Source organism: Rhynchophorus ferrugineus, unplaced genomic scaffold, assembly GCF_030347505.1.
Source record: "Rhynchophorus ferrugineus isolate W39M unplaced genomic scaffold, kcgeb_rfMv2 rfM2, whole genome shotgun sequence".
Classification (NCBI taxonomy): Eukaryota; Metazoa; Arthropoda; class Insecta; order Coleoptera; family Curculionidae; genus Rhynchophorus; species Rhynchophorus ferrugineus.
This window is the reverse complement of record NW_027472581.1, coordinates 26,424,657-26,451,657: the sequence shown is the minus strand read 5'-3', so window position 1 is coordinate 26,451,657 and position 27,001 is coordinate 26,424,657. Positions and strand designations below refer to the sequence as shown.

At 30.1% G+C, this 27,001-nt stretch overlaps 1 protein-coding gene across 2 annotated transcripts in view; it reads right to left on the bottom strand.

Moving 5' to 3' along the window:
* Positions 1-6,438: 6,438 nt before the first annotated feature.
* The window catches only part of LOC143190275 (uncharacterized), a 623,078-nt gene continuing 602,515 nt past the window's right edge, over positions 6,439-27,001 (bottom strand). Inside the window, exons 10-13 of one of the 2 annotated variants that reach the window (XR_013004201.1) lie at positions 19,887-20,204; positions 8,948-9,154; positions 8,267-8,869; positions 6,448-8,187 (exon numbers count right to left, since the gene is read on the bottom strand). Coding sequence is in view for 1 of the 2 variants with exons in the window: in XM_076394480.1 (XP_076250595.1) it covers positions 8,769-8,869; positions 8,948-9,154; positions 19,887-20,204 (626 nt within the window). In the remaining variant the exon portion in view is untranslated. Of the gene's footprint in view, positions 8,870-8,947; positions 9,155-19,886; positions 20,205-27,001 lie in introns of both variants that reach the window. The other variant, XM_076394480.1, reaches the window with a different exon arrangement.

Here is a 27,001-nt window from a genome sequence, read left to right as displayed (position 1 = left end):
TAGGTGACCTCTGAAACAACAAGAAAATACAAACAAAAACTTCTAGAAAGACCAATTTGCCTTTCTAATATCTCAGTAAATCGCTTTGCTCGAATCTAATCAATCTGAATCTAATCTAAGTATAATAAAGCAGTCTAATATATAAAAATAAATAATTCTTATTTAGTAAATTCCTTAAATGAATATTTAAGTTGAATGAGTTTATTAATGATTGTAGGTTTCACATAATTGTTTTTAAGAAACACAGGAAAGCTTTATCTTAATTATTTATTTCAACATATATTAATTATCGATAATGTCAGCCGTAAGTAAGTAGTAAAGTTATAAAACATATATATTTAAATGTTTTCAGTTATAATTCAGGCCGCAGATAATTTATTTCTGGCTTATTGGGAAACAAAATTTATTGTTATTCCTGCAATTTCTATTTGTAAAGCAACTATTAATTGACATATATTTTTGCTGTTTGAGACACATATTCAATTACTTCAAAAATATTATTAGTACTATTTGTTATATTATATATATATTATTATATAGTATATATATATATATATATATATATATACATATATATATATATATATATATATATATATATATATATATATATATATATATATATACATATATATATATATATATATATATATATATATATATATATATATATATATATATATATATATTATATATAATATATAGATATACTGATATAGATAATGTATTAAATAACTTAAAATAACCTAGTCAATGACAAACAATATATGTTGATAATATGTGACGTTAACAGTTAATCAACCATATATAGAAAACAATATATGTATATTTAAACTAAATTGAGTTATTTAGAATACTGGCCTTACTTTCAGGACTGCAGAAAATGACAGCGTTATTAATGGTTTTATTTAAAAAGGTCAAGCTAGCTGTTTGTAGTTAGTTGTTAGAGGGAATAACTCTCAGTAGTTACATACTTTATATTGAGTCACTTACAAAGAATAATTTAATTATCTGAATGAGGATTAAATACATCCAGCTAGCTGTTTCTTGGATAATGCCGATCAACATGGCATTATGACAGTAACAAAGAATCACGCAAATAATATTTTATAATTATAATACAAGATAGATAGATTCTCAAAATAACATTTATTTTTAACTTGCAACTATGACTACTCGTTTAAACATCAAACTAAAAGAGGAGCTACGAAACTGTGACGTAACTTAGCGTTTCTTAACCAGCATTTCCAAATTGCATTATTTGAATATGTGTAACCTATTTGGTATGTTTCCATTTTATTAGGATTACTTATATAATTTTTAGTAGTTATGAAATTGGATTTGTTGCCAACAACACAAAAAAAAGGATTTTTAAATATTAATAACTTAATTTTTTACTGAGTCAAATATTTATCATTTGGTTTGGTTTATTTGGTTAAATATCAAAGTATTAAAACTTCCAATTAAGTGGCTATATTTAGTATTAGAATTTAAACATAATGTATGACATGATGAAATGTTGCTACCAGTTTTGTTTATTTCAGCTCCTCAGGATCATTATATAGTTAATGGTAGTAAATAACAATAAAAAAACTCTTTCGTTTGTGTGCTTTAAAAATAAATAGCCTTAGTTAGTTCATTAAGTATTTTTGCAAATTATGTGTTTAGATATGCTTTATATGCTTAGATATCTTATTATCTTAACACATGTTGGCTTAAATTAAATCTCTGCTTAGTTCCATTTACTTTACTTCAGTAACAACACTTGAGGTTATACACTAAGTATGTAAGTAAAATTCAAATGCTTGAAACTTCTGTCTGTCATAACAAACGCGTACCAGGTTGTTAATATTGATAAAACCACATTGTACGGCCAAACCTGTATCAGTTACCTTATTCTTGAGGATTAATTCATCTAACTATTTAACTGTAAGAAATTGGATATTTGATAGTATTAGCATTTCATAATGTAGCCATGATGAAACTTGATCGAGATATTCTGAAGGCTTCTATTTAGTTTTTTTTTGTTTAGTTTTTTCAGAACATAGGATAGTTCGGTTGTGTTGGAGCCCATCTTCTTCTATCTGGTTGGCATCAACCAGAAATTTTAAACAAATATATGATAACTCCATGAACAGTTGTAAAACTAAACCCAGTACATGATATTAAATGTATTATTTCTTATTATTTGGTAATTTTACGATGGCTTCATTTGCTGATGATACTGCGATTATAGCTCTCGGAGAAAATTGTAAAGAAGCCACACGAAAATTACAACAGGCAAGTGACAATATAAATAATTGGACACAAGCTTGGAAAATAAGAATTATTGAAGGTAAATCGTACAGTAATCGTGTAACGTGTGCAGTTCACCTATACAAGACCGTACAAAGACCCATAACATTACATAATACTATAATTCCTTATAGCAATAAATATCTCGGAATGAATCTCGATGCAAAACTTCGCTGGAAGGAAGATATAAAGAAGAAAAGGAAAGGACTGGAATTGAAATATAGGAAAATGTACTAGCTCATTGGAAAAAAATCACAATTATCAGTATATAATAAATTGCTATTACATAAGCAAATATTGAAACCTATATGGACATACGGAGTTTAATTATGGGGATGTTCTTCAAAGAGTCACATAAATAAGATACAAAGTTTTCAGAACAAAGTCCTGAGAGGTATTGTGGGTGCACACAAATACTATAGGACTGATTATCCACATCGAGACTTTCAGATGCCCACAGTCAGTCAAGAAATCAAGAGAATTGCAAGGGGGCATGAGGAAAGACTCCATTCTCATACCAATATTGAAATATTACAACTGTTGGATACCACCAGAACAGGATACAGACTCAAAAGAATCAAACCATCTGATCTTGTGTAGTCTTGTGTAGTGAGGTGCAAATATTAAAAAATTCAGCAGTGACATGTATAAATATTATTTCACCAGAGACTGAGATAGGGCCGATGGGCCCTCCTAGTTATATACCTAGATTTAAGTTATCATAAAAACAAATTGTAGGTTAGACGGAAAAGACTAGTAACAATATATTAATTAAATAATAAAAAAAAATTGGTATCTGACACAAGAGTAAATTTACTATTTGAATACACAATGAACAAAATAAGTGAAATCTAACCTGACATTTTGTTGGCAATGTTACTTACTTTGATACTATGTTTATGAAAAATACTAAATATTTTAAAATTAATAAAAACATTGACTGCCGATATACATTAGAATGCATAACTGTAACATAGGTTTATTAAAATAATATATAATTTGGTATTACAACCGTACAAAACGTTTAATGCCATTAAACTAACTTTTCTAACTAACTAACAATTTTCCAATAAACGCTTTTTCTACTACTTGTATTATTTGTAACCTTGTGATATAAGGGAAAGTTATTCTCGAGGCCAACAATAGCTAAAAGAAGACTAGTATACTTTATAAGTACAAATGAGTTGCTGCCTTGTAGCTAAACACATATTTTTTGTATCTTACGGTAATCAATTATAGCGAGATATTCAGAAACGCTAATATCAAACTCACATTTGTTGGTATATTTCACTATATCGTATCTAGTAAGTTCTTGTATTGATGGTAAGTTACCTCGCGATAATTTCCTTTTTGATAGCTTAATCAGACTTAATACATTATTTTTCGCTACTTTATACAACAATACATTTTCGATTCTTAATAATTTTACTCATCAATTCACTTAAATAAACACTTCCTTTTTAACACAAAAACAAAACTACCCTTTATTAATACCAACCAACTATATCAAATTTATTTAAATCTTCATATTATTTAAAAAGACGAATCATATTTTCAATTATCTATTGTCGATTTATGAATAAAATGACTTAAATATCATGCAATATTAAGAGGATAAGACTTTCACAATAGATGTTAAACAAGAATAACTGCTAACCTTCATTAATATATTTGTCACAAAAATTATATAACCTAAAATTCCTCTTCACTAAAAGGACAAATAAACATCTCCGATAATTAGGACCAAAACAAAGGAGAATTATTGGAAACAAATGCAATCAGCCCTGCAGGGCCCTGTAGCAGAAAATAGATAATGAAAAAACTTGAGAAACAAAGATTTTCAAAATTTAAAATGCGAATTGTGACAATAAACTAAATGAGATTTTTCAATAATAAATAAAACAATAATATGTATTATTGCTTTTTTATTTATTTTTATTAATTTACATGTTTAGTTACAACAATTGCATTTTGTCGAGTTAGACTATTTTACTTTGTGATTCTCTTTTAAATAGAACAATCAAGGCACCATTCATCTTTGGGTAAATATCTCATTCTCCCCCGAATTATTATTTGTAGGTAAGTATATGTTTATAATTAGTTGCTTTGGTCGTTATATTGTACAATAAATTAATGAATACCATCTAACATCGTTTGAATACATATATATCACAATAAAGGAAAATTGTTTAATTATTAACAAAAACTGAAGTAAGATATTTTAATAATACGAAATAATCTTGGACAAATATTTAAAGGAATTTAGAATCGAAGAGGATATGAGGTAATTTATTTCGTTGCATCAGTTTCAACCAGATGAAATGAGATATTTGACCCGTACATTTCCTGCCTTTTATTTTTTGTTGTCGATAGGTTTTCTTTATTAATCTTGTTTCGACTAGTTCTATTTTACATTGCTAAAATGCTATGTCATTGCCTAATATTTAAATTATACACAATATACAGAAATTTCATTATTTCATTTTTTAATGATTGCAAATCGCACATCTTTGTTTTTGCAATGCGACTCTGTAATCCCTCGAGCTGGAACGTGAATCTTATTCAGGCGCTTACTTTTTAATTGAGTTTAGTTAATTTGATTTGAAATTGAGTAGATATGTTAATTTTTTACTATATACCGATATATAATTGTGGTGTGAAGTTACAGAATCGCATTCGGTTAAAATGTTTGTTAAAAACCTACAAATTTATTGTAAAATACAAAAATATAACAACGGTACTTTCTCAAAGCGATAAAATGGTTCAAACTTTTTTTTGAGTATAACATAGGACCTATATAAAATCAGATCTGGTCTTAAATTTACGATATAAACTCACAGTAAGAATAGTGCATATAGCTAAATTAAAATGATTTTGATAACAGCTACATTAAAGAAATAATTGTCTATAGTATTTTCCATTCCAAGAAATTTTTCCCAATCTTTGTCTATTGCTGCTTTCAATGGCTTTCTACCATTAGATCTTAAAGATACATGAAGCATTACTTTCAGTGACTTGTTTCGCACTGTTAGTTATGTATTTCTAGTACTAGATATTGATATTGATATACATATTATAACTCCAAAACTTGAAAACCGTACGAGTAAAGAAAGTGGGGTTAACAATAATTTGGTAAGTGGAAAAGGAACTGGCAGACTAACGAGATATATTAAAATTATTTCTAAATAAGAAGACGAACGAAGCTGATTACCTCTATCAGCAAATTTCTAAGGGATTATTTCTCTTTATCTGGAGACTAAAAAACTAAAATTGTTTGCACTATTAAAGAGACAAATAAATACATTTAGTAAGCATTTAGTATAAAGTTTAAAAGCTTAGATTAAAAGCATTTAGTGTAAGATATGATTTAGTAACTCTTGATTTAGTGAACACTTGAACTCCAATTCCAAACCTGCTTCAAATGTATATATATAATAAGGTCTGTATTATATTTAAGAAATCAAGATAACCTTTAGTCACACAAATGATAGATATATCTAAATCAAATGGTTGGAAAATATATAAAGAAAAACAATTTAGAAAAACATAGATCAATTACTGTTTCAATTTATTTTTACTTTTGTTAACGGACTACTTGTTTGTATTTGTGAAAAATAATCCTATTCAGCATCCCACAAAAGCCACAGGAAATAGAGAGTAAGAATACGATGGGTGAGACAGCGACTCCAAAGATCTAAATAAGTTCAGAGGTTCATGAGTAAGTCAATAACACCAAATATTATCCTGACGTGCAAAGTGCAGCAAAAAGTTCTTTGCAAAAGTGGTTCCTTTGCTAATAAGATTGGGATACATTTTGCCAGAATTCAGTTACTATAAAGAGCAGGTATTTATATAGTTTAGGATTTAGGACCAGATCCATTATACCTATTGATTAAAAATTTCCTTTTCATCTAAAATTTTTTAAAACTTCAATACCTAACTTAATGTTAATCTAAAACAAAGCTGTAGGAATTAAAACTAATTATATTAGGCTAATATAGTTTTTGAGCTAGATGGTAATTTTTCTGTAAAAATATACAAGAAAACGAATACATTAATATAATCAAACACATTAGTCTTAACCTAAGGAAAAGGACCATTAGAAACAATGCTTCACGATTAGAAGGAAGATAGAGGAAATAGTTTTTTTTTGGTAAATGAGGTATTATTAATTGGGTACATTTTCGTTAGGATTACTTAAAGTCTACATTCCTATTATTTTATATCAATAGTAATATACAATGCTAAATCTATCATACGTTATTGCTTAGAAAGAAATAATATTCAAAAGTAAAAAAGATCAACGTCACTTATATTACTCTCATTTTTTTTCTTCATTTATTCATCTTCATTTTTCTTTTATCAAAAAACAACAAAAGTGTCCATATTGCTTCTGGTTCAAAAATATCACCCCTCGTCATCAGGATTCTCGAATATTACGTGCAAAAATATTTTATACATACTGCTTGTCTCGTATTTTATATTAAATCTTATTAGAGATTCTCTTTTTTGTTTTGTTTTAGAAACAAACGAACAAATCACAGTTTTCCTTTTATGGTTTCCAATAAATTGCTTAATAGTTAAATAAACGTATAATATTACGTGTATTGTGGCAGGTAATTTAATTAATGTGTTCTTGCTGATATGTTCAAAGCATTGCAGTATTTTACATTTTATTATTTTATAACGAACACAATATAATTTACTGTTTCTTCTTCTGGTATTGAATATAAGTATCCCATTACTGAATTGTTAATATTAAGTTAAGACATCAAAGGGACGTCACCATTATCTCTATTTTTGCCAAGCATCCCTATTTTCAACACACTAATTTACGAGAACATTCTATAACATAAATTAAATTTCTGAGATAACACAAATATCCAATAATTAATATATTTTAGTAGAAAAATAAAGTTTAATAATCACAAGGGCTGATTAGTTTTAATCATTCTAATTCAGCATTTAATTGAGTCCACTACATGACTGTCTAGAACATTTTGGAAAATAAAAATAAAACAACAACTAACAACCAACTCCCCAGGGCATTAAAAATACTTTGATGATGGCTCCTTTGTAAATATTTCATGGATTATTTTAAAGAAACACTAAACAATAAGATGCTTACACTAACAGATCAGCACCAGACGACAATTGAAGATCAAATATTAATGGAGGTTCTAATACATATAGAGAATCTAAAAAATAACATCAGAGATCTAGGTCCTCCAACGCTTAAGCTATGTCACGATCTACAACAAAAGGAGAACATAATAATCGAAGGTACCTATAACATTCAGTCAAAAGTTTTACTTAAAGTTCATCTAAAATTTAAACAATTTAAATAAATATGTAATAATGAAATTATACAGTTTATTTTATTGGTATTATTCCTTTAGCTAAATCAATTTGGAAAATAATATTGCTTGGTATAATAAAATGCACATTATACACTACCTGCCACAACAGAATTACAAATATAGCTAGTGCCTACCAAAACCGAAACAAACAAAGTAAGGAGGCTGGCTAAACTATGTTTGACGCCCGACAAATGATCCTAAATAGCCACCACAAATACATTGAGGGATACTACGCATCTAAATCTGACCCATTGTTTTCTGGTTTTTCAATTTTATAAATCACAGATTACAGTATGATAGTTGCCGCAGTTTAAAAACCTCTATAATTTTTCTTAGAAAGTTGTAGCAACCCTTAACAGCTATTTTATTCTTTTAATTTAATTATCATATAAAAATGGATTCGTATCGAATATGCACGTTTTGTTCGTTCGACTTTTGCTCACTCGTTTTTACGTTTCAAATAGTTAATCTATACTTGCCGAGATCTCTACCTCTCTCCCTCTCCCTAACTCTTCTTCATTTATATTTTTCTCTCTCTAAGTATTGGCCTGGAAATTTTAGAGTTAGCATTATGTTTAACAATTTTCTAATATTATAACAGTTTGCTGGGCTAAATAAATGAATATATTTGTTGAATTAAATGAGTAATTAACTCATTATTACAAAACAAGAGAGAACTATTTGTGTATGCATAATTGAAGATGATCACTGTTGTCTTCAGTTCTACATAAGTGAGTTGGGAGAGAAAAGTAAGTTTATTAACCATTAAGTGTAAACAAAGCATAAATCATGATCATTTAGTTGGTCAGCTATAATAAATTTTGAATAAAATAATCAAAGTAGTTGATATTGTGGTTCGTAGTTAACAATTAACTGAAAATTGGCGATACTAAAAAATACATTTATTAAAATGGTTGACTATTAATAATAGCGACTGAACAAATATTTAATTTATTCTGAAGAGTTTTAGTACAAATTAACGTGCATTTTCGAATCGAATATTATTTATATGTAACACAACCGTTTTCTTTTACAGTCTCATTCTTCTTATCCATGTTTTCTTCCATTACGTTTCAATTAATTTGTTAAAGTGTCTAAGTTTCTCTAAGTTGATCATCTAAAGATGACCTGCAGCCAGCTGAGTGTGTATGCCAAAACGATCATCTGCCAGACTGAGGTCAGTTGTGGAGAAGAGTTGACTTCTATGCATTGACCTAAAATAATTGAGTCATACACATTATCACGATCTTCATGATAATACTGTAATTAAATAGAAATAAAGATATTTTTACCTCGGTTTGTTAGATTGAACACTAAGTCACCACTAACGCCTGGTTCAATGAATCTGTTGCAGAAGCTGGCTGTGGAGAACGAAATGATGTTGGGTGATGTCTCTTTATACATGAAGCAGTATTTCTTCGAAAGATGCGTTCTACTCTGGGCTGTCGTTATCAGATAATTCGTACCGTTTTCTTCCCAACGTCCGTGACATGTATATGCTGAAAATTAAGAAAATCGATTGAATATTCGGAAATAATAAAAATATTAATTTTAGTAATATTTATAAAGAGTAATATAAATTGAAATTATATTGTTAGTGAACATAAAGTATTCACAATCATTCACAGTTTAAATACGTTCATGGAAATGAATCTGGATGGTCCCCAATGTTCAAATATCAAGGCTATTATTGCAAAAAAATTTTTATGTTATATCTTGCGGAACAAACTGATTAGTCAAAATGCAATCGATAGATGTTTTGTGTTTCAGAATCCTCCTTATGTACTGGATCCAGTACTGTATCTTCTGTCTAGGGCTGATCTGCTCACTACAAAAATAACTACTGTTGCAACATACGCAGACGACACAGCAATCTTGGCATCTCATGAAAGTCCGGTTACAGCTTCAATAAACTTACAAACCCACCCGGATCAAATACAATTATGGTTGAAGACATGGCGCATTAAAGTCAATGAAACAAAATCCACACATGTAATGTTTACCCTGCGTAGAAGAACATCTCCACCAGTGAATATCAATTATCGTCAACTCCCCCAAGCCGAGCAAGTTAAATATCTTGGTATGCATTTAAATCGACACCTAAACTGGAAGAAGTACATACTCTATAAACGAAAACAACTTCGACTGAAATTATATCAAATATATTGGCTCATCGGGTGCAAATTCAAGTTATCATTAGATAACAAGGTGTTGCTATATGAGTCTATACTCAAGCCTATTTGGTCATATGGAATCCAACTATAGGGTACCGCTAGCAAATCTAATATATCCATCATTCAACGGCTCCAAAATAAAGTGTTGCGTGCTCCGTACTATATTTCAAATAAAGTGATACAACACGGTATTCCTTTAGAACCTATAATGAGTGTAATTCAGCGTATTTGTGTGAAGTACTTCGAAAGAGTGTCAGTGCATCCCAATGTACTCGCTAATCAGCTAAATATGCGACGTCATAGTGAAGTGTGTAGACTAAAACGTTTAACACCACCTGATCTGATTACTAGACATATATAAACTTTAGAATAAACTTTAGAATAAGACTGATTAATTAAAATAATATTTTATACAGAAGATCGCTTAATGAAGTGATTTTATGCATGCCATGTAAATATAGTATAGACATAAGAAATACTTATTGCCTATAGAGTAGATTGTGGAATCACAAAGAGTAAAAAAAAAGAATTCTTCTTTAATTCAGAATTTTTATTTTCTCTCTTTCTAATTGTGTTAATTATGGTGGTATCCATAATAAGTTCAATAAGACCTAATATCAGTCAGAAATAATACTGTTTTATTGGAGTGCTTATCCTATATAGAAAAAAGCTTTTTGACTACCACAGGACATAGAAATATAAAATGTGAACTTAAATAGGCACATCCATAATCACGTTTTGCGCGTGTGAATCACTAAATGACAGAAGATGACAGGCTTCTATTCTTTGCTTCATTTTGAAATTTGATAGATTATGTTTAATATTCATACTTTTGTGTAAAATTTAAGAACGTTTGTTGTTATGGCGTTATTTTTGTAGCATTTAAGGTAAATATTTGTTTAAATGCAAAATCATAACCAGACTGTGGTTTTTCAAGATGTGCAGGTTCAATTAAAACTAGTTATTTTCCAAACGATTCTGCTCTGGACTAGATAGGGTTTTTCAAGTATACAATGATAAACTTCAGGAAACCTCTTATAATCTCCTGCATGAAGTTTTCAAACAGGAAAGTTTATTCTCTCTATTTCAGACCAGATTGTTGTGGACCCAAAGGCGAAACAACATTTCTTAACCAAGATGCGATTCCTAATTTTAATATAACATTTTTTCGTTAGAATCTACATTGAATTGTAATACCTGATATACATATATTCACAGTTTATATTATATATTCTTGTTTATATTTATTTATATTTTTCTTAATTTATCGAGAAGAAAATTATGACTACAAGTTAAATATTAAAATCAGCAATTGCTCAGCCCACACCTTATCATGCTGATAAGAACCAGACAGTATATCACCAAACAGACTAAGAACTAAGTGTTCTAAGTGTACTAAGTTGAAGCAAGAATTGTATATATGTAGATATATATATATATATATATATATATATATATTAAGATATATTACATAAATGCTATTTAACGGTACCAGGAACCTATTTTAATTCGTTTGTGCGCGAAATTATCTTTAGGTTTTCTTATTTTTTGACAAAAGAATATACTAAACTAAATTTAACGAATATTCTCATTCAGATGTTATGTCAGGAAAACGAAGATATTTTTTTAATATTTTCTGTTTTTGAGGCTCATTTGGATAATTTTTTAGTTGTTTGCAGTTTCACATCTTCGAATTTTTTCGGTATACCAGAACTTTTTTGTCATGAAGAGGGAAATCGAATTTTCGAATAGATTTATAACATTAGAGCATGCTCACCCCGTATGTTTCCACCAACAAAGGATTACTTGCAGCGGCTTATTTCTTTTGATTAAATAAGATAAATCATGCGCGCTGCAAAGGCATCCTTTTAGGCAAGAAATTTGACATTTTAAAAGAGGTATAACTCTATGACGGTGTTACTTTCGTAATATATAACATGTATAGCTTTCAGTATTGATGGTAATAGAAATAAATGACATACGTACCAAAACATAACATTGCATTCTAGCTATAATTAATACATCTATTAGAGAAACCGGTAATGACTTTCCGATACACCCGGTACATATTGTAGAACAATTTCGTACTATACTGGCATATTAAATGGAATAATATTAATAATAATTTTTGTTTCCAGTTATTGAAATATATAATTAATATTTTTTTTTACATATTGTAAGAATGATCTAAATTTAAAATTAAATAATGAATCGTCATGTATTAATAAAAATTTCATATTTTCCCGTGTCATATGCCTACACAAAAACTGTTAGTTATTTGATATATGATATATGACACTGGCAAAATATAAAAAATTAATAATTAATTTGCCCTGCTTAATTGAGGTGAGATTCCAGATAAATAAGCTGATACGACATTGACAGCTGTCGGATCATTAGTTTGTGAATTATAGGAATACAGAAAAAAATGTATAAAAAGGAATTTCACGTGTTGATGAAATATTGCTTTTTGAAGGGAAAAAATACAGTTGAAGCAAAAACTTGGCTTGATGCCGAGTTTCCGGACACTGCCCCAGGAAAATCAACCATCCAGGATTAGTACGCTAAGTTTAGACGTGGTGAAATAAGCACCGAAGACTGTGAAACGCGGTGGACGCCCAAAAGAGACCGACGAAAATATAAAAAAAAACAAAATGAATTTGTATGACCGTAAATTGAAATTTAGTAAAATAGCGGACACTTTAAAGATAACAACTTAACGTGTACATCATATTATTCACGAATATTTGGGTATGAGAAAGCTCTGTGCAAAGTGGGTGCCGCGCGAGCTCACTTTTAACCAAAAATAATGAGCAGTTGATGATACGGAGCAGTGTTTGAAGATGATCGAGCGTAGTAAATCCGAGTTCTTGCATCGATATGTGACAATAGAAGAAACATGGCTCCATCATTTCACTGCGAAGTCCAATCGACAGTCATCCGTGTGGACTGCACAGGATGAACCCACTCCAAAACATCACCCCTGTATTTTGGGACGCGCATGGAATAATTTTCATTGACTACCTTGAAAAAGGAAGAACCTTCAACAGTGATTATTACATAGCGTTATTGGTCTGTTTGAAGGACGAAATCGCCAAAAAACGGCCGCATTTCAAGAAAAAAAATGCTTCTTCACCAAGACGTTGCACCGTGTCACAAGTCAGTGAAAACGATGGCAGCAATCCATGATTTAGGCTTCGAATTGCTTCCTCGTCCACGGTATTTTCCAGATCAGGCCCCCAGCGACTATTTCCTGTCTTCAGATCTTAAAAGAATGCTCGCTGGGAAACGTTATTATATGAGAAAAGTGATAAAATCAATAAATCGTAGTCGAATTTCAACCACCGGGCGATTATTTGTAACAGGAATTGTAAAATGTTTAGAAAAATACTTAAATAAATAAAATCTAGGCCATTTGAATTCGACAGCTTATTCTCTATATTTCAACGAGTATATAGAGCGATCCTCGTATCTCTGCTCCACTGCAACGCCCATCCGAATTTTAAACATGTACGAGCCATCCGGTTGGGAAAACTCCGGCGAAAAAACTAACTGAACAACATCTCTCCATCGGAAATATTAATATTTCATCCACTCGACTCGTTCCCCGAAAAATAAAGAAAAATCGAACGTTCCCCCCGCATTCCCCCCGCGCCACCCCCTCGACCGCGGTTGTTTCGAGAGCGAGAGGGTGCGAGTATCGGGGCAAAAACCGTTATTTAAGACAGTTTTCCGGCCGCATCTTAAAGAATTCATAAAACGTCTTCCGTAACTAAAAAAGTTCCGGCACCCCGGAAACTTTCGCCGGCTTTTTACGGCACGACAGCCGCCGTTTGATAAATACAATGCCCATTTGTCCATTTAACCCTTCGGATTTTCTCCATTCTAAGTGGCTTTTTTAGCGCCTTCGATAAAACGTCCCCCGACTTTAAGCTCCGTCCTCGCCCAACTTTCTGAAGTAATGACGCACGATTTTTGTCTCCCGGAACGGGAAATCATCCGGGCGACGTTAAAATATCGCCCTTTGGATTTTGGACCGAGACTTAAACCATTACAGTTTTGTACATATATATATATATATATATATATATGTATATATATATATATATATATAAATAAATAAATATATATATATATATATATATATATATATATATATATATATATATATATATTTAAATATATATACAGTAAATATACAGGTAATAGTCGCTAGGGGCCAGATCTGGAGAACACCGTGGATGTGAATGCGTCCAATGCCATCGTTTTCGCTAACTTGTGACTCGGTGCATTGTCTTGGTGAAGCAAGACTTTCTTTTTCTTCAAATGCGCTTTGCGGGATTCCTGTAGAGATATGCTGCCGAAAGGAGACTGTATCGCCGATCTTTACTTGAAAGGGTCCAAGTATGAGTGCATTATTGAAACTAAGTCATCTGTTGGAAGCTGTTTAGAGCGTGTAATGTCGCTTTTTCGGCAAGTTTAGAAGTATGTTCGGAATTCCAATAGCGCCATTAAATAACTGTTCCAAAGATGGTAAGAGTAGGCGGTTTAGGTCTAGCGATCAGACGCTAATAATATACATAGGACAGATGCCGCACCTCACCTGTTTAAGGGTTTTAAATCCATGAATTCCAATTTCTTTGAAATATTTGAACCGTTTTGATAACTTCTTGTATAAATTATTAAATTATTATTAAATTAAATTTTAAAAAATAATATTTCTATTATACACTCTTTCATTAGCATAAATTTTCACAACAATGTTATTTAGTTCCCAAATCGCTATTGTTTATGTTATACGTTGTATTATTTTTATCATTATATAACATTTTCTTATTTTTAGGAAATGTCTCAACTTTAATTAACATCAACTAGATAACACAATCGTCTTTGGCAATAATCTGAAATACATATTATCTTAAATATAATCATAATCCCTTTCTAACTTCTTATTTCTTGTTTCTTTTATTTTTACTGGCTATATTAATATTAATTTTCAGTAGACATATTTTATTTCAGTGCGCAATTTTAAGCGTTATCAATGGTTACAATAATAACCGCATATTGTGCAGATTTCGTATAGGCATTTCTTCCATATGACGTATTGAATCTGATTTACCTTAGATTTTGTTTTCTCAAAATTTTTAAAACGTTCTAACAAAAATTCCTTTTCCCTCCTTTAGGATGAATTTAGCTCATCTGAAAGAGTTCCATCTTTTTGATTTAATTTTGAAACTTGACATATCGCTTTATGTCCTTTGTTGTTGTATATAGATGACTCAATGGTATCTATATTCACACAAACTAGTGTATCTCTCCTTTATTGTGGCTATAGACGCCTCTCAAATTGTCCAAATAAATCGTTTTAGGAAGAAAACTTGAAAAAATTGCATTTAATTAACATATAGTCAAAAAATACAAAAATATAAGTATTTGCTTTATAATATCAAAAATTCCATGAACAACAACTTGTAACACATTGGTTCCAGCGAAGTGTACCCGCAGCTTAAAATTGCTATGTTCACAGTGAACAAGAAGATTTACCAAGAGAGTGAAAACGAGATTTACCCACAAGATTCTCACAGAAGAGAAAGTGAGAACAAGAACAAAAAAGAAAAGTCAAGTGTCAACTGTCAAGAATCAAGAATAGTCATAACAATCAAGTGCCAAAAGTAGGCAGAGCAGAGCCAAGAATAAGAGTCAGAACAGAAACAAGCATCAAGAGGAACAGTAGAATTCTTATAAGTTATGTGTATAACTATCAGTTGGATCCGATGAGTGATTCGATAGTAGCCCAACAAAACAAATCATTTTGTAAGCCATTTCCGTTCTATTCTTAATTATTTTTACCATTAAGTAGCAATTTTGTATTCTTTCACTTTATATTTTTATTTGATTCATTTAAATAAATACACTCGTCTTTGTGCGAAGGCAAATAAATTGTATTTCATTTATAACATTGTTTCTCTCCTTTAGAACTCAGCATACCATGAATTTTATGTGGCCACCTATGTACACCTACAATACTGTTACTATAAAATTTAGAGATACCAATAAGAGATAACTTTTTTACTATTTTAATCCACCATATTAGCCCGATTGAGTACCCAGCGATTATTCCCCAATGTTTATGTAAATATTGTGTAATTATTATGATTGAAAAGAACATTTATGTTAAACCGTCAGTTTTAGATAAAAATTAATTTAAAAATATTTTAGCCATAAAAAATGTATCTTCTTAATTAATGGTGTTGCCCTCGTATACGATGTTAACAAAACATCAACTCGGTTTCACAATGTTATAAATATCATTCTAATTGGAATCTTTCAACGGGAAACAGAGATTTCAAGCGATTAATAATTCATAATATTCCGAGATTTGACTTTCATCCAAAACATGAAAAAAACAACGGACCCGAAAAGGGGACCGAATGCAATTTATTTCCATTTCCGCGACCGATTTTCTCCCAACTGATTCGTATACGTTTCCATTTAGGAAAACTTTGGGAAATATATATTAAACAGAGAGCCTAATTGAACTCGAAATCCATTAATAGACATCGTCGAATAAGTTGAAGGAGCATTTAATACTAATTAGCAGTAATGAAGTGATCTTCTGCTCTTCATAGAGCATTAATTAGGAGACTTAACGGGGGCATAAACTTCCGGTCCCGGTTGGTTGGAAACCAGGCCGAACGAATTGGCTAAAGTGCGACGAAGATTGCGAAAAATTGTTTTTCGGAGGGGAAATATTCCGGAACGGGTTCATTGAGAATAAATCAGAGTATACGAGGGCTGACCGAAAACTTTTTTTAACTACTCTTTATATATATAATACTTCTCTTCGTCTGTATGTAATTAAACTCCTCCTAAACGGTTGGCTCCATATTTTGGGAATAAGATTCTTTAATAAATTTAAATTAAACATTCTTGTAACTACATATATAATGATTAAGCTAAAAAGTACAATGGCTGATTAATAATTAATAATGAATTACATACAGCTACATAGACTGGACCTACTGTTTAACGCGAGCTCTGCATATTATTTAAAATGTAAAATTTATGGTAACTAATGAAGGTGGTAACGATAGAATATTTAGGTGTAAATTAATGAAAAACTGAATACGATAATAGAGAAGAAATAATTGCTTTTGCATTCAAAAATTAATTTCCTTGGAGATATTTTTATGTGTGCCACCAATATAACTACAGGAATGCTAACCTCTTGCAGCTCGAACTATAGCTCTAATAATCATTTATAGTATAGTCTATCCAAAGTTGCCGTGAAAATACGTCGTCAATATGTTTAATGCATTGCCTGCCGAAATTTGTAAACTCGTTTTAGGATCAGATAATATTTTCCTCTTCATTTTGTTCTAGTTAAAAAGAGACACAATGCTGTCTGATAAGTTCGAACATTTAATCGATCCGGCCTGTCAAAGTCCTCCGGTTGTCAAACGTATGCAAATTTCTTCAAAACAATGGTGATAAGAGATTATAAACCGGCAAACGTTCTTTTAACGATTTGCTTGCTTTTATAATAATATTTAATTTCTCGTTGCTTATTATTACCCCGATCAAAAATGCCGATACCAGACAAAATAGATTACGTCTCTAATCAGTTATCGAAATAACAGCAACGAGATAATAAAGTCTCCCTCTTGCCAAATATTCGTTGGAGAGGTAAGAATTTTTACTCTTAAATATTAAGTTGATGTGTTTTTGATTGAAAATATTTTAATGTGTTGCAGCTGCCCTGAATATTAGTACGGTCAATAAAATACCTCAGAAAATGAAAAATATCATCTGGGATTCACCGAAAAAAAAAAGGTCCTCATACCAAGCAGGTGACGAATGAAGATCAGCATGTTATTAGCTCTATCAGAGATCACATATATAGCTGTTGGAAACAAAAATAGTTAACAACACGTTCGGTTTTCATTAACTGGATCAGACATATTGAAGAAAAAATTTGACAAAAGATGAACTTGTTAACAAATGTTAGATCAATTAGAAGTTAATAGCTTAGTTATTCTCTAGAATACAAGGGCGATGAGAGTGGAAATAACTAAAGTTGAATATATGATTAATATACATTAACTGTAGTAAGTTGTATTGTAGAGTGTGAACGATTTATGAGCATAGATATATGTGTAATTGTTCAGAACTATACTTGAGCATTAACTTACAATGTATGAGGAGAGGATATACACTAACTATTTCGTAGATATGGTAAATACATTAGGAAGAATTCAGTGATTAATTTTATCAAGAATGGCGTACATAGGACTTGACGAAGAAATACACCATCGTCGGAAGCTGCTAAACAACAAAAGGTCAATATGCTCTTGAATGAAAGTAAAATACGCTCTTAAATGAAAGTAAAATATATTAGTTGGATATAAAATTGTTAATTAGGTGGATTAGGCCACCAGGGGGTACAACTACATAAAAGAACTAGCTTAGAATTATACATCATGGGTGGTGTGGAATGAATGAATATGAGCTCAATGTAAATATAATAAAACAACTCTAACCTATAAATTGTGGCTGTATAATTAAATGTACTTTAAATTATTCGATAATATATGCTGATGATGATGTAATATAATATTAAAATAAACTATCTATATATTTGATAAAATTTATGTGTCTTCAATTTATTTAAACTAGAAATTTGTTATATGTCAAAGCCAAACTAATCTAAAACTTTGATAGGGCAACCTTGGGACGCTTTGACATCATACATTTAAATGACGTATGTTCACGCCTACTTTGGACAAACTATACTATCAGTACAAAACAGTTATCTCCAGCAATTCATGTTATCGATACAGGATGTAAATTATTTTATGTTTAAAATCGTATGTCCTTGCTAGGATAAAATAATTATGTGTTCTTGCGACAGGCATGCTTTTTTTAATAATGGGATTGATTTATTGGTTATAAAACTTGTCATAAATTATCTTTAAATATTGACAAACAGTCGCGTTGTCAAATAATGTGGAAACTGCGTATTAGAGATATTTTTTGTCATTACATTTATGATAAACCTTGATATGACCCAATATAAATTGTTTATTCGGGTTTATGTTCATACATTTAATTCTCACGTCGAGAAGGCAAAAGCACATGTAGTTTGATGTTAATTTATTTTGGCTAATTTATATTTATTATTTTTAAGCATAAAATATTCTTGTTCAGGCAAATTGTATGCTATCTATCAAAATAACCAATAATCAGAAAGGACAATACACAATATTATAGACATTGAAAATATAGCAGAATTTTGAATTTAACTGTTTAAAAATATATTTTTATGATTTTTAGGAGTATTATTAAATTGCTAAATCACTTTATCTTCTTCTTCTTAAATCTTTATCTCTACTGATGGTACCTCATAATAAATTACTCGCAGTCGTCTCTAGTGTATCTTAACTTAAATACCTCAAATATTTGTACTACATGTTAGTAAAAACATTTAGTATTAACAATATCCTCAGTGTCATATTTAATAGAAAGCAGTGCTGTTTAAGTCTAGGTACATTAAGACAATACAACATATACATGAATTGAATATTTTTAATCGTCAAATTATTGATGGAAACATCACAATTTCACGGATGATTGTTATTCATACTGACAAAATATCTGATAATAAATATATATATATATATATATATATATATATATATATATATATATATATATATATATATATATCATCATGGACATATGCAAATGGAGCAAAAAAGCTATAAATCGACTATATGATTCTTCTACGGTGAACAATAGTCAAAACCAACAAAAGTTGTTCAACAGGAAGCACATCGAAGCAAATGATTGCCTAATGATTGCAAATGATACCGCTGATAAAAATACGCTATTATAAAGAAGGCGAATAGCTTGATTTGGTCTGTCGAATGAAAATTACTAATCCTTATTTGATTTAAATTTTTATACTTCTCTATGATGCCTAGTAGAGAAATTAGCAAACCGACGACTTCATAACCTAACTATTGTTACTTTTTAATTTTTATTGCCTAAATCTTACCTGTTATGATATCTGGTGTAGAACAATCCGTATTAAACTCCATGGTGTCCATTTTATTACAACCTACCACTAAACTCGTAAATGATCTACTATCACAGTTATTGTTCGAATCTACTCGTTTAACCCGACGAAATCTAGATATTTCGTCGGAAAACGGATCCACGATTTTCCTCAATTTATATCTTCTATCGTAATAAGGATCGTTATCTTCTTGCCGCACTCGTTTCGAATAGCTGCTGTCTTCCAATTGTATGATGTTGCTAATGTCAAATTTACCAACGAACGGGCATGGTTGTGTTGGTCTCTCTTGGGAATTTGCTGAAACACAAAATACAATATTTTTACATATATAAAATTACGAAACAAAAAAACACAACAAAATAAAATAATCTTCCTTTAAACATAAAACCTCAAAAATGTTGACTATAAATTTATGACACACTATATAAATTAAAATGCAGATGTTTGTTAAAACTGCCGCACTCCGCAGATTGTTCAATTCGGAAAGATTAAAATCTTTGAAGAAATGTTTTTGCTTTTAGGTATTTTAGTTGGTTTAGTCGTGACTTAAAATAGCTAGTAGTTTTTTTTCAATATAAGCCTATATAAATAAAATTAGTTCAGATGAAACTGTTAATATGGTAGGTATCAATAGAAATCAAATAAAAATTCGCGGGATGTGGAACATCAGACACTAGATTTAAATAAAGGCTTAACATAAGATTTCAACGATGTGAAGACTCACGAGGAGATCTACTGAAACTTCTAGACATTGCTCATGAGACAATAGCATTCTTAAGCATATTACTAAATCAAAGAAGTCTTGCTCTTTTAGTTTGGATATTTAGAGGAAACACTGATATTTCAAAATTAAACACAAAATAGAAATAGTGTATGGACAACAAAGGTAAATAGAAAAAGGTAAGAGTTAGAACAACATTTGATTAGGTTTTGTTAATCATAATATTTATTAATAATTTATTGCAGATATGTTGTTCTTCAAGCTGGAAACAGGAATGGTTTTATCCCCGGCACCGATATTGTGTTCTCCTCCAAGTCCAAGGGCGATTCTTCGAGAAATTAACCATAACAAGTTTTTGCTCTGGCATGAAAATCAGCTATTAACGGGCTCGGAGGAATCATCACTTATTGTTAGGAGCCCCGTATGCTGTTGAAAAAGATCCCAACAAGCATAGACAAAGGCTATAATTAAATAATGGCTTATAGCTTATACGGTAATTAAACTTTGAAGATATTATGCTCAAGACAGAAATATTTTAAATGATTATTCGGTAATGAAAAATGAATATCCCTGAAAAATGCATAGTAAATCAGATGGCTGAAATCTTTCATATCGATGACTACAGAGTATAATGTCAATCCAAACGAACTGATATAGAGTGTGGCAAATAATTATTACACATGGAGCTCAAGAAGGATATATAATCAGAAACTATCTGTATATGAGGAAAGAAACAGTGAAAGACACACTAAAATAACAATTGACAAATTATGGAATCGTGAACAAGTGTTAGATAGATTGGAAATTAATAGCCTAGTTATTGACTTGAATAATGACTGACAAAGCGACAGGACTGAAAATGAAATTTTCCGAATGTAAGATGAAAGTGAAGATGATGAAATGCTGATAAATACTGAGATAGAGTGGAAACAACTTAAAGGATGTATTTAATTAATATAATAACTGGATCACTGTGTACATTTTCGGAATAAACATGAGCATTTAGTGGGAATGTAATAGGAAAGAAGGGATACAAACTATTTTGCAGATATAGTAAGAAAGATGTATAAAAGTAGTAAACAGAAGAAATTTCTGGGATAAACAGTGATAACAAAATTACTTGATAAGCAAATACTTCAACGATACAAACAAGTGCTAAAGAAACAAATATATTACTTGGATATACAATTGTTAATTAGGTGGATAAGGCCTCAGGTGATACCAGTAATTAAAAAACATCTAGAACTCTAGCCCATAAGTGGTGTCGAAAACAGTTCACTGTAAATATGATAGAACAAAACTCTAAAACTATTGTGACTTAATAAGCTTAAGTCCTTGGATAATACATAATAAATTTTGTTTTATAACACTGTTTTTGTTGCATTACTATATTTAAATTAGAATTTTGTTATATGTTAAAGCCAAAATGAAATAAAACTCAAAGTTGATACGGCAACATTGCGACGTGAATTCACTGCTTTTTTGATTGGGCTATATTTGTTATAGGTGAAATATATTTTGCTGTGAATATCATGAATTCAGTCATGGAAGAAAAACTTAAAAAATATTCACTTGTGATTATTGCCTGATAATCATTCGCCAATATTGAGACGTGCTGGCGTCATAAATTTTGTTGACGTAACATACACTGGCTCTTTGGTTGCATAGAATATATTGATTAATTTTATTTTACAATAATTTTGACACAACTGACAAAGAGGGCCATTATAAAGAATTATAAAGATATAGATATTTATACTTAGAAAATGAAACATTAAATCTATTTAAATCATCATGGGTGACGAATTTCGTTCATATAGCCTAAGATTTTCACTTAAGCGATTAATTAATAGTGTATTTACGGTAATTACGATATCACATTACTATGATCGATGCTTATCGATCCATAGTCTGGTTATATCAACAAAGATGTACATGGTCTTAGGATAAAAACTTGTAAAACTTAGAGGTCATCTCTATTTCAGTGCTCATCCCCTTAATCGAACAGAACAACCCGTCAAGAAGTCATGAAACGGTTTTTAGTAACAGTTTTAATAAAAGAAGACAGAAGCCGGAACCAATCTCTGTCAAAATAAGTTATGTGTTAAATAAAGTTTTCAGGTTAACTATTCATAATTCAGGCAACTCCAGACAAATAGTTTCGCGCAAACTGCTCACCATCACTCGTTAAAAATAAATAATACATAATACTTCAAGGTTATAATATCTTACATTGGTATATTGATATTGGTCTTCAAACTGTTAAAATAGAAAGAACAAAAGCTGAAACATATTTAATGTGTATTAGTTTACATAAATGGTCTGTTGCCATTAATGATTTTCTGAGTTCATCAGCCTGCGGTACTGTAATAAAGGAATTTTTATAAAATGTAGACAATTAAAGCATAGGGTTTGGCGTAAAATGCATATTATAATATATTAGTTAGAACTAATTCAACTGTGTAATGTATTTATGTAAAATGTATTTATAGATATATCGAAATTCGACCACAATGTATTAAATTAATAATGTTCATCTCATTATAGAATAAAAGGACTAATTTAAAAGTGACATGTTATTAAAACTTGTTTTTCACAGAATTTGGATATAAGATCAGAACTGTATTTGATACATAACATAAATTAAAATAATAAATGTCTGTATGTTAAAACATATTAAAATAAATGGAAACAATCTCAAGAACTAACACTCACTAACATTATTTATATGGCTTATAATTAGCAATAATTTCCATTAACTTTCATTAATCAGTAAAGTATTAATAAGTGTAAATTACTATGTCACTGAAAATTATAACTATATATAATTACTACAACATTATTATCATTATCATAATTAAGATAATTTTCAGAAATGTCAAAAACTTTAGACCATCACATATAAGATCATGATCTTTTTTAGTGATTTATTGTAAACATAAGGATATAACAACAAATGAATTAATACATATTTGTATATTAAAACATGGATTGTATGAACAAAACACTTTTTAAGTAGATATTTGTCTTTAGCACGTATATTAAAAGAATAACGAGCACAATTAGGTAATTCACTTTTTATAATTTGAAAATGTATGTTAAAGGAATTTACTTACAATCATTAAATTAATAGTTTTCAAAAACTTAGGTCCATAAAGTAAATAATCGGAATAATTGATACAAGATCCAAAGAATAAATTGTTAACAATTCCTTATAATATATATAATAAATAATAAATGTCTTAATACAAATAAATGCTTTTATTGGATATTTAATTGTATCGTATATTACACAAAAATATTAGGCCTAAAAATTCTTCCTCGATATAAGCTTTAACAGTGTCCAAATTCATTCCTCCAAATGACCTCGTTCAAGAAGAGAGGCAAAATTAATGTACAGATGAATCTTTTCAAAAATACGTATTTCCTTTAGAATACATTTTATTTATGCACAACTTTCCCGAAGGAACAATCAAATATAAATATTTACAAGCAGTAACACACAATAAAACAGATATATTCATCGAATTTGAATATATATAAGAAATGTGGAGCATAGAGACAAGAATAAATAACTTAATTTTCGGTTCATAAACAACTGTCACTATGGAGTGCGACACTGCGCTAACGAGCCCGCCATTTTATAAATATTAAATTTGAACGGCTGTAACTTTTTGCTTGAATATTAATGAAGTGACGAAAATAAACGAAACTAAGTTCGTTGCATTTTAAATTTTTGCTATATCGGGATAGAGAATGGGGAAACAGTATTAATATTAATTTAAACAAAGTTTATTGTCACCGACGAAAGTTTAGAAACAATGTTTATTTTCAAAAGTTTCATATTGGTGGGAATATAACTATCTTAATATGTCGGTGTATCCTAGTTTAGAATATTCCATTTTAGATATTTTTTCAAGTAAAAAAACTTTTCTATCCATTTTTTATATGAGATCTATATAATAATTGCCTTAGCGAAAATGTGCCTCCCTTTTTGAGGAAAAGAGGAACTCCAAGAGGCTTGGTTGGCACGGTTAAAGCTTATACGGAAGATGAAATTGTAGTTCTAATTTTTTTGTAATATGTCCTATATGTATGTAATTTCCATTAAAAGAAAATACGCCTAAATCAAGCAACCAAGAATAACCGTCAGATAGGTGACACGTTTCTGTTGTAGGTAAATCGACCACGAACGTAGAATTTTACGTTGCGGCATAAATTTGGCAGCGCTGTATCACAAAAAAAATTTAATCAGAAGACAAGTCCTCACCTTTTTTATTTGTAAGTACATTAACACGGAAAGTGAATGAGTTCAGAAATAATTAAAGGATTTTGTTTTATTTTAAGCCCTTGTTGTTTAAGGTTTTGTCTTTCTTGAGGTTATTCCTGTATTGTTAGCACTATTAACGATTAAGAAAAGTATGCGAATCGCATAAAGATACATTTTACATTTTTTGTAGGTACAACAGATCAGTGGGTAGGTTTTATCGGAAAATATTCAACTGTGAAAGAAAACACGACTTTTCAGGCGAACATTTCATCCTAATATTGATTAACAAAATTCCAGAATAATAAATATCGCAGGTGCTCTGTTCACAAGCTATTTAGATTTTCAGGCAGTTTTTTCAGAATAATAATATAAACAAAAACCAATTCGTTTTAATTTTACGAATTTCAATAAATCTATTGAACTCAGAACAGCTAAGAAAAATTGTTCTTGCTTAAGAACTGGTAGTAATTGGTAAAGTTCTGGAGACCTGGTATACCATTGTATTAGAGGTAGTTGTAAAATGTATCAGGATTATTCTGTAAATTTTACTGCTATTAACTTCTAATCAATTTCAGGCTTTATCAGTAAATACATTTCGTAACAAGGGCGTAACCAAATATAAGTAATAAATATATAAATTTGTGCATCAAGAGTTAAGAAATATTTTAATTTCTCATTTGTTGGTGAGTTCTTAATACTCATGTGGGACACAGGACAAAGTAAAAAGTAGTAAATTAACAAACGATATGGAAGACGAAATAAAGATGAGCTATCTGAATTGGCCAGATTCCACAATATTACATAAAATAATACCTTTAAATAAATACATTTACTGACAGAAACATATATGACAGCTACTGTGTAAAAGTTTGGATAGTGAAATAAATTAGTAAATAACGATGCAATTTTATAGAAAAATGTAGGTAAAGAAACTATTCTTTTATGAAATAATCCTGGTTTTTTAATCAATTTACTATTTTTCAATATATTTTAAGTGAAAAATATGTATAAAAGATAAAAATTATATCAATACATAAAAGAAGTAATGAAAATATGTAGATAAAATGAAATTAACTACATACTTTGCTTAGATGGAAAATATGGAACAAATAGAATAAACTACGAGTTATTAACAATAATTTGTTAAATATTTTACACCGATGATAAATATTAAGTTGTTTAACCATTAATGCAATAAAACATGTAACTATACGAGAATTTATTCCTCCAACCTTCATTCCAGTTACTTGAATTATATATTTTATAGAGCTAAGTTTTGAGTTTATCTAAGTCAAGAGTTCAATTAATAATTGGGTTAACTCAATTCAGGTGGTAACCGCCCTTTTGGATCATTCCTATAGCTGGTACTCGAAGAAAAGCAGGTACGTGGCTTTCAGGCAAAAGAACATGATATTTCCAAGAAATTGTAGATCTAAAACGCTGTTATTTTGGAAGAACGTAACTTGATTAGTTTTGTGGTTAATGTCAGTAAAATGAAATGGCGCCTATAAGTTATGAAATGGAAACAACTGATTTACTTTAACCGCTGTTTTATTCAAAGAAAGAAGAGGCGACTTGTTAAACAGCAATTCAAAACAACACTGAGGGATTTTGTTTATTAGAAAACAGACCAAACCTATCCCACTTGTTCACAGTTCAGATGACTCTTATGACGATAGCCAGAGACGTAACGCATTATAAAACATCTTCCTTCTGAAGAAATGATCTTGAAGTTGTTGAAAATTGTTTTTTTATATATATAGATTGTACCTTCGTCTGCCAGTTTGCCTTTGAATGTTTTCGAGATGGCACTGTTTATACCCACATTTCTATGGCATCCCTGATCGGAATGGTTTTCCCAATTTAGATTACTTCAGATTCCCATAGTCTGCTACAATTCGTCTTTAGTGACCGTTCACCCTGAACTACAGCATCTATTTAAATTCCAGTCTACTGAATATTAATTGACAGCAACCTCTTGTGCTCTTAAACCTTGAACTGTGATGTGTGAACGAATTATGTTTTTTTTTAAGTTTGAATGTTTTTTACTCGGAATGGTGTATGGCTATGGTCTTTTGGGCACATTCAACCCACCTTTTGAGA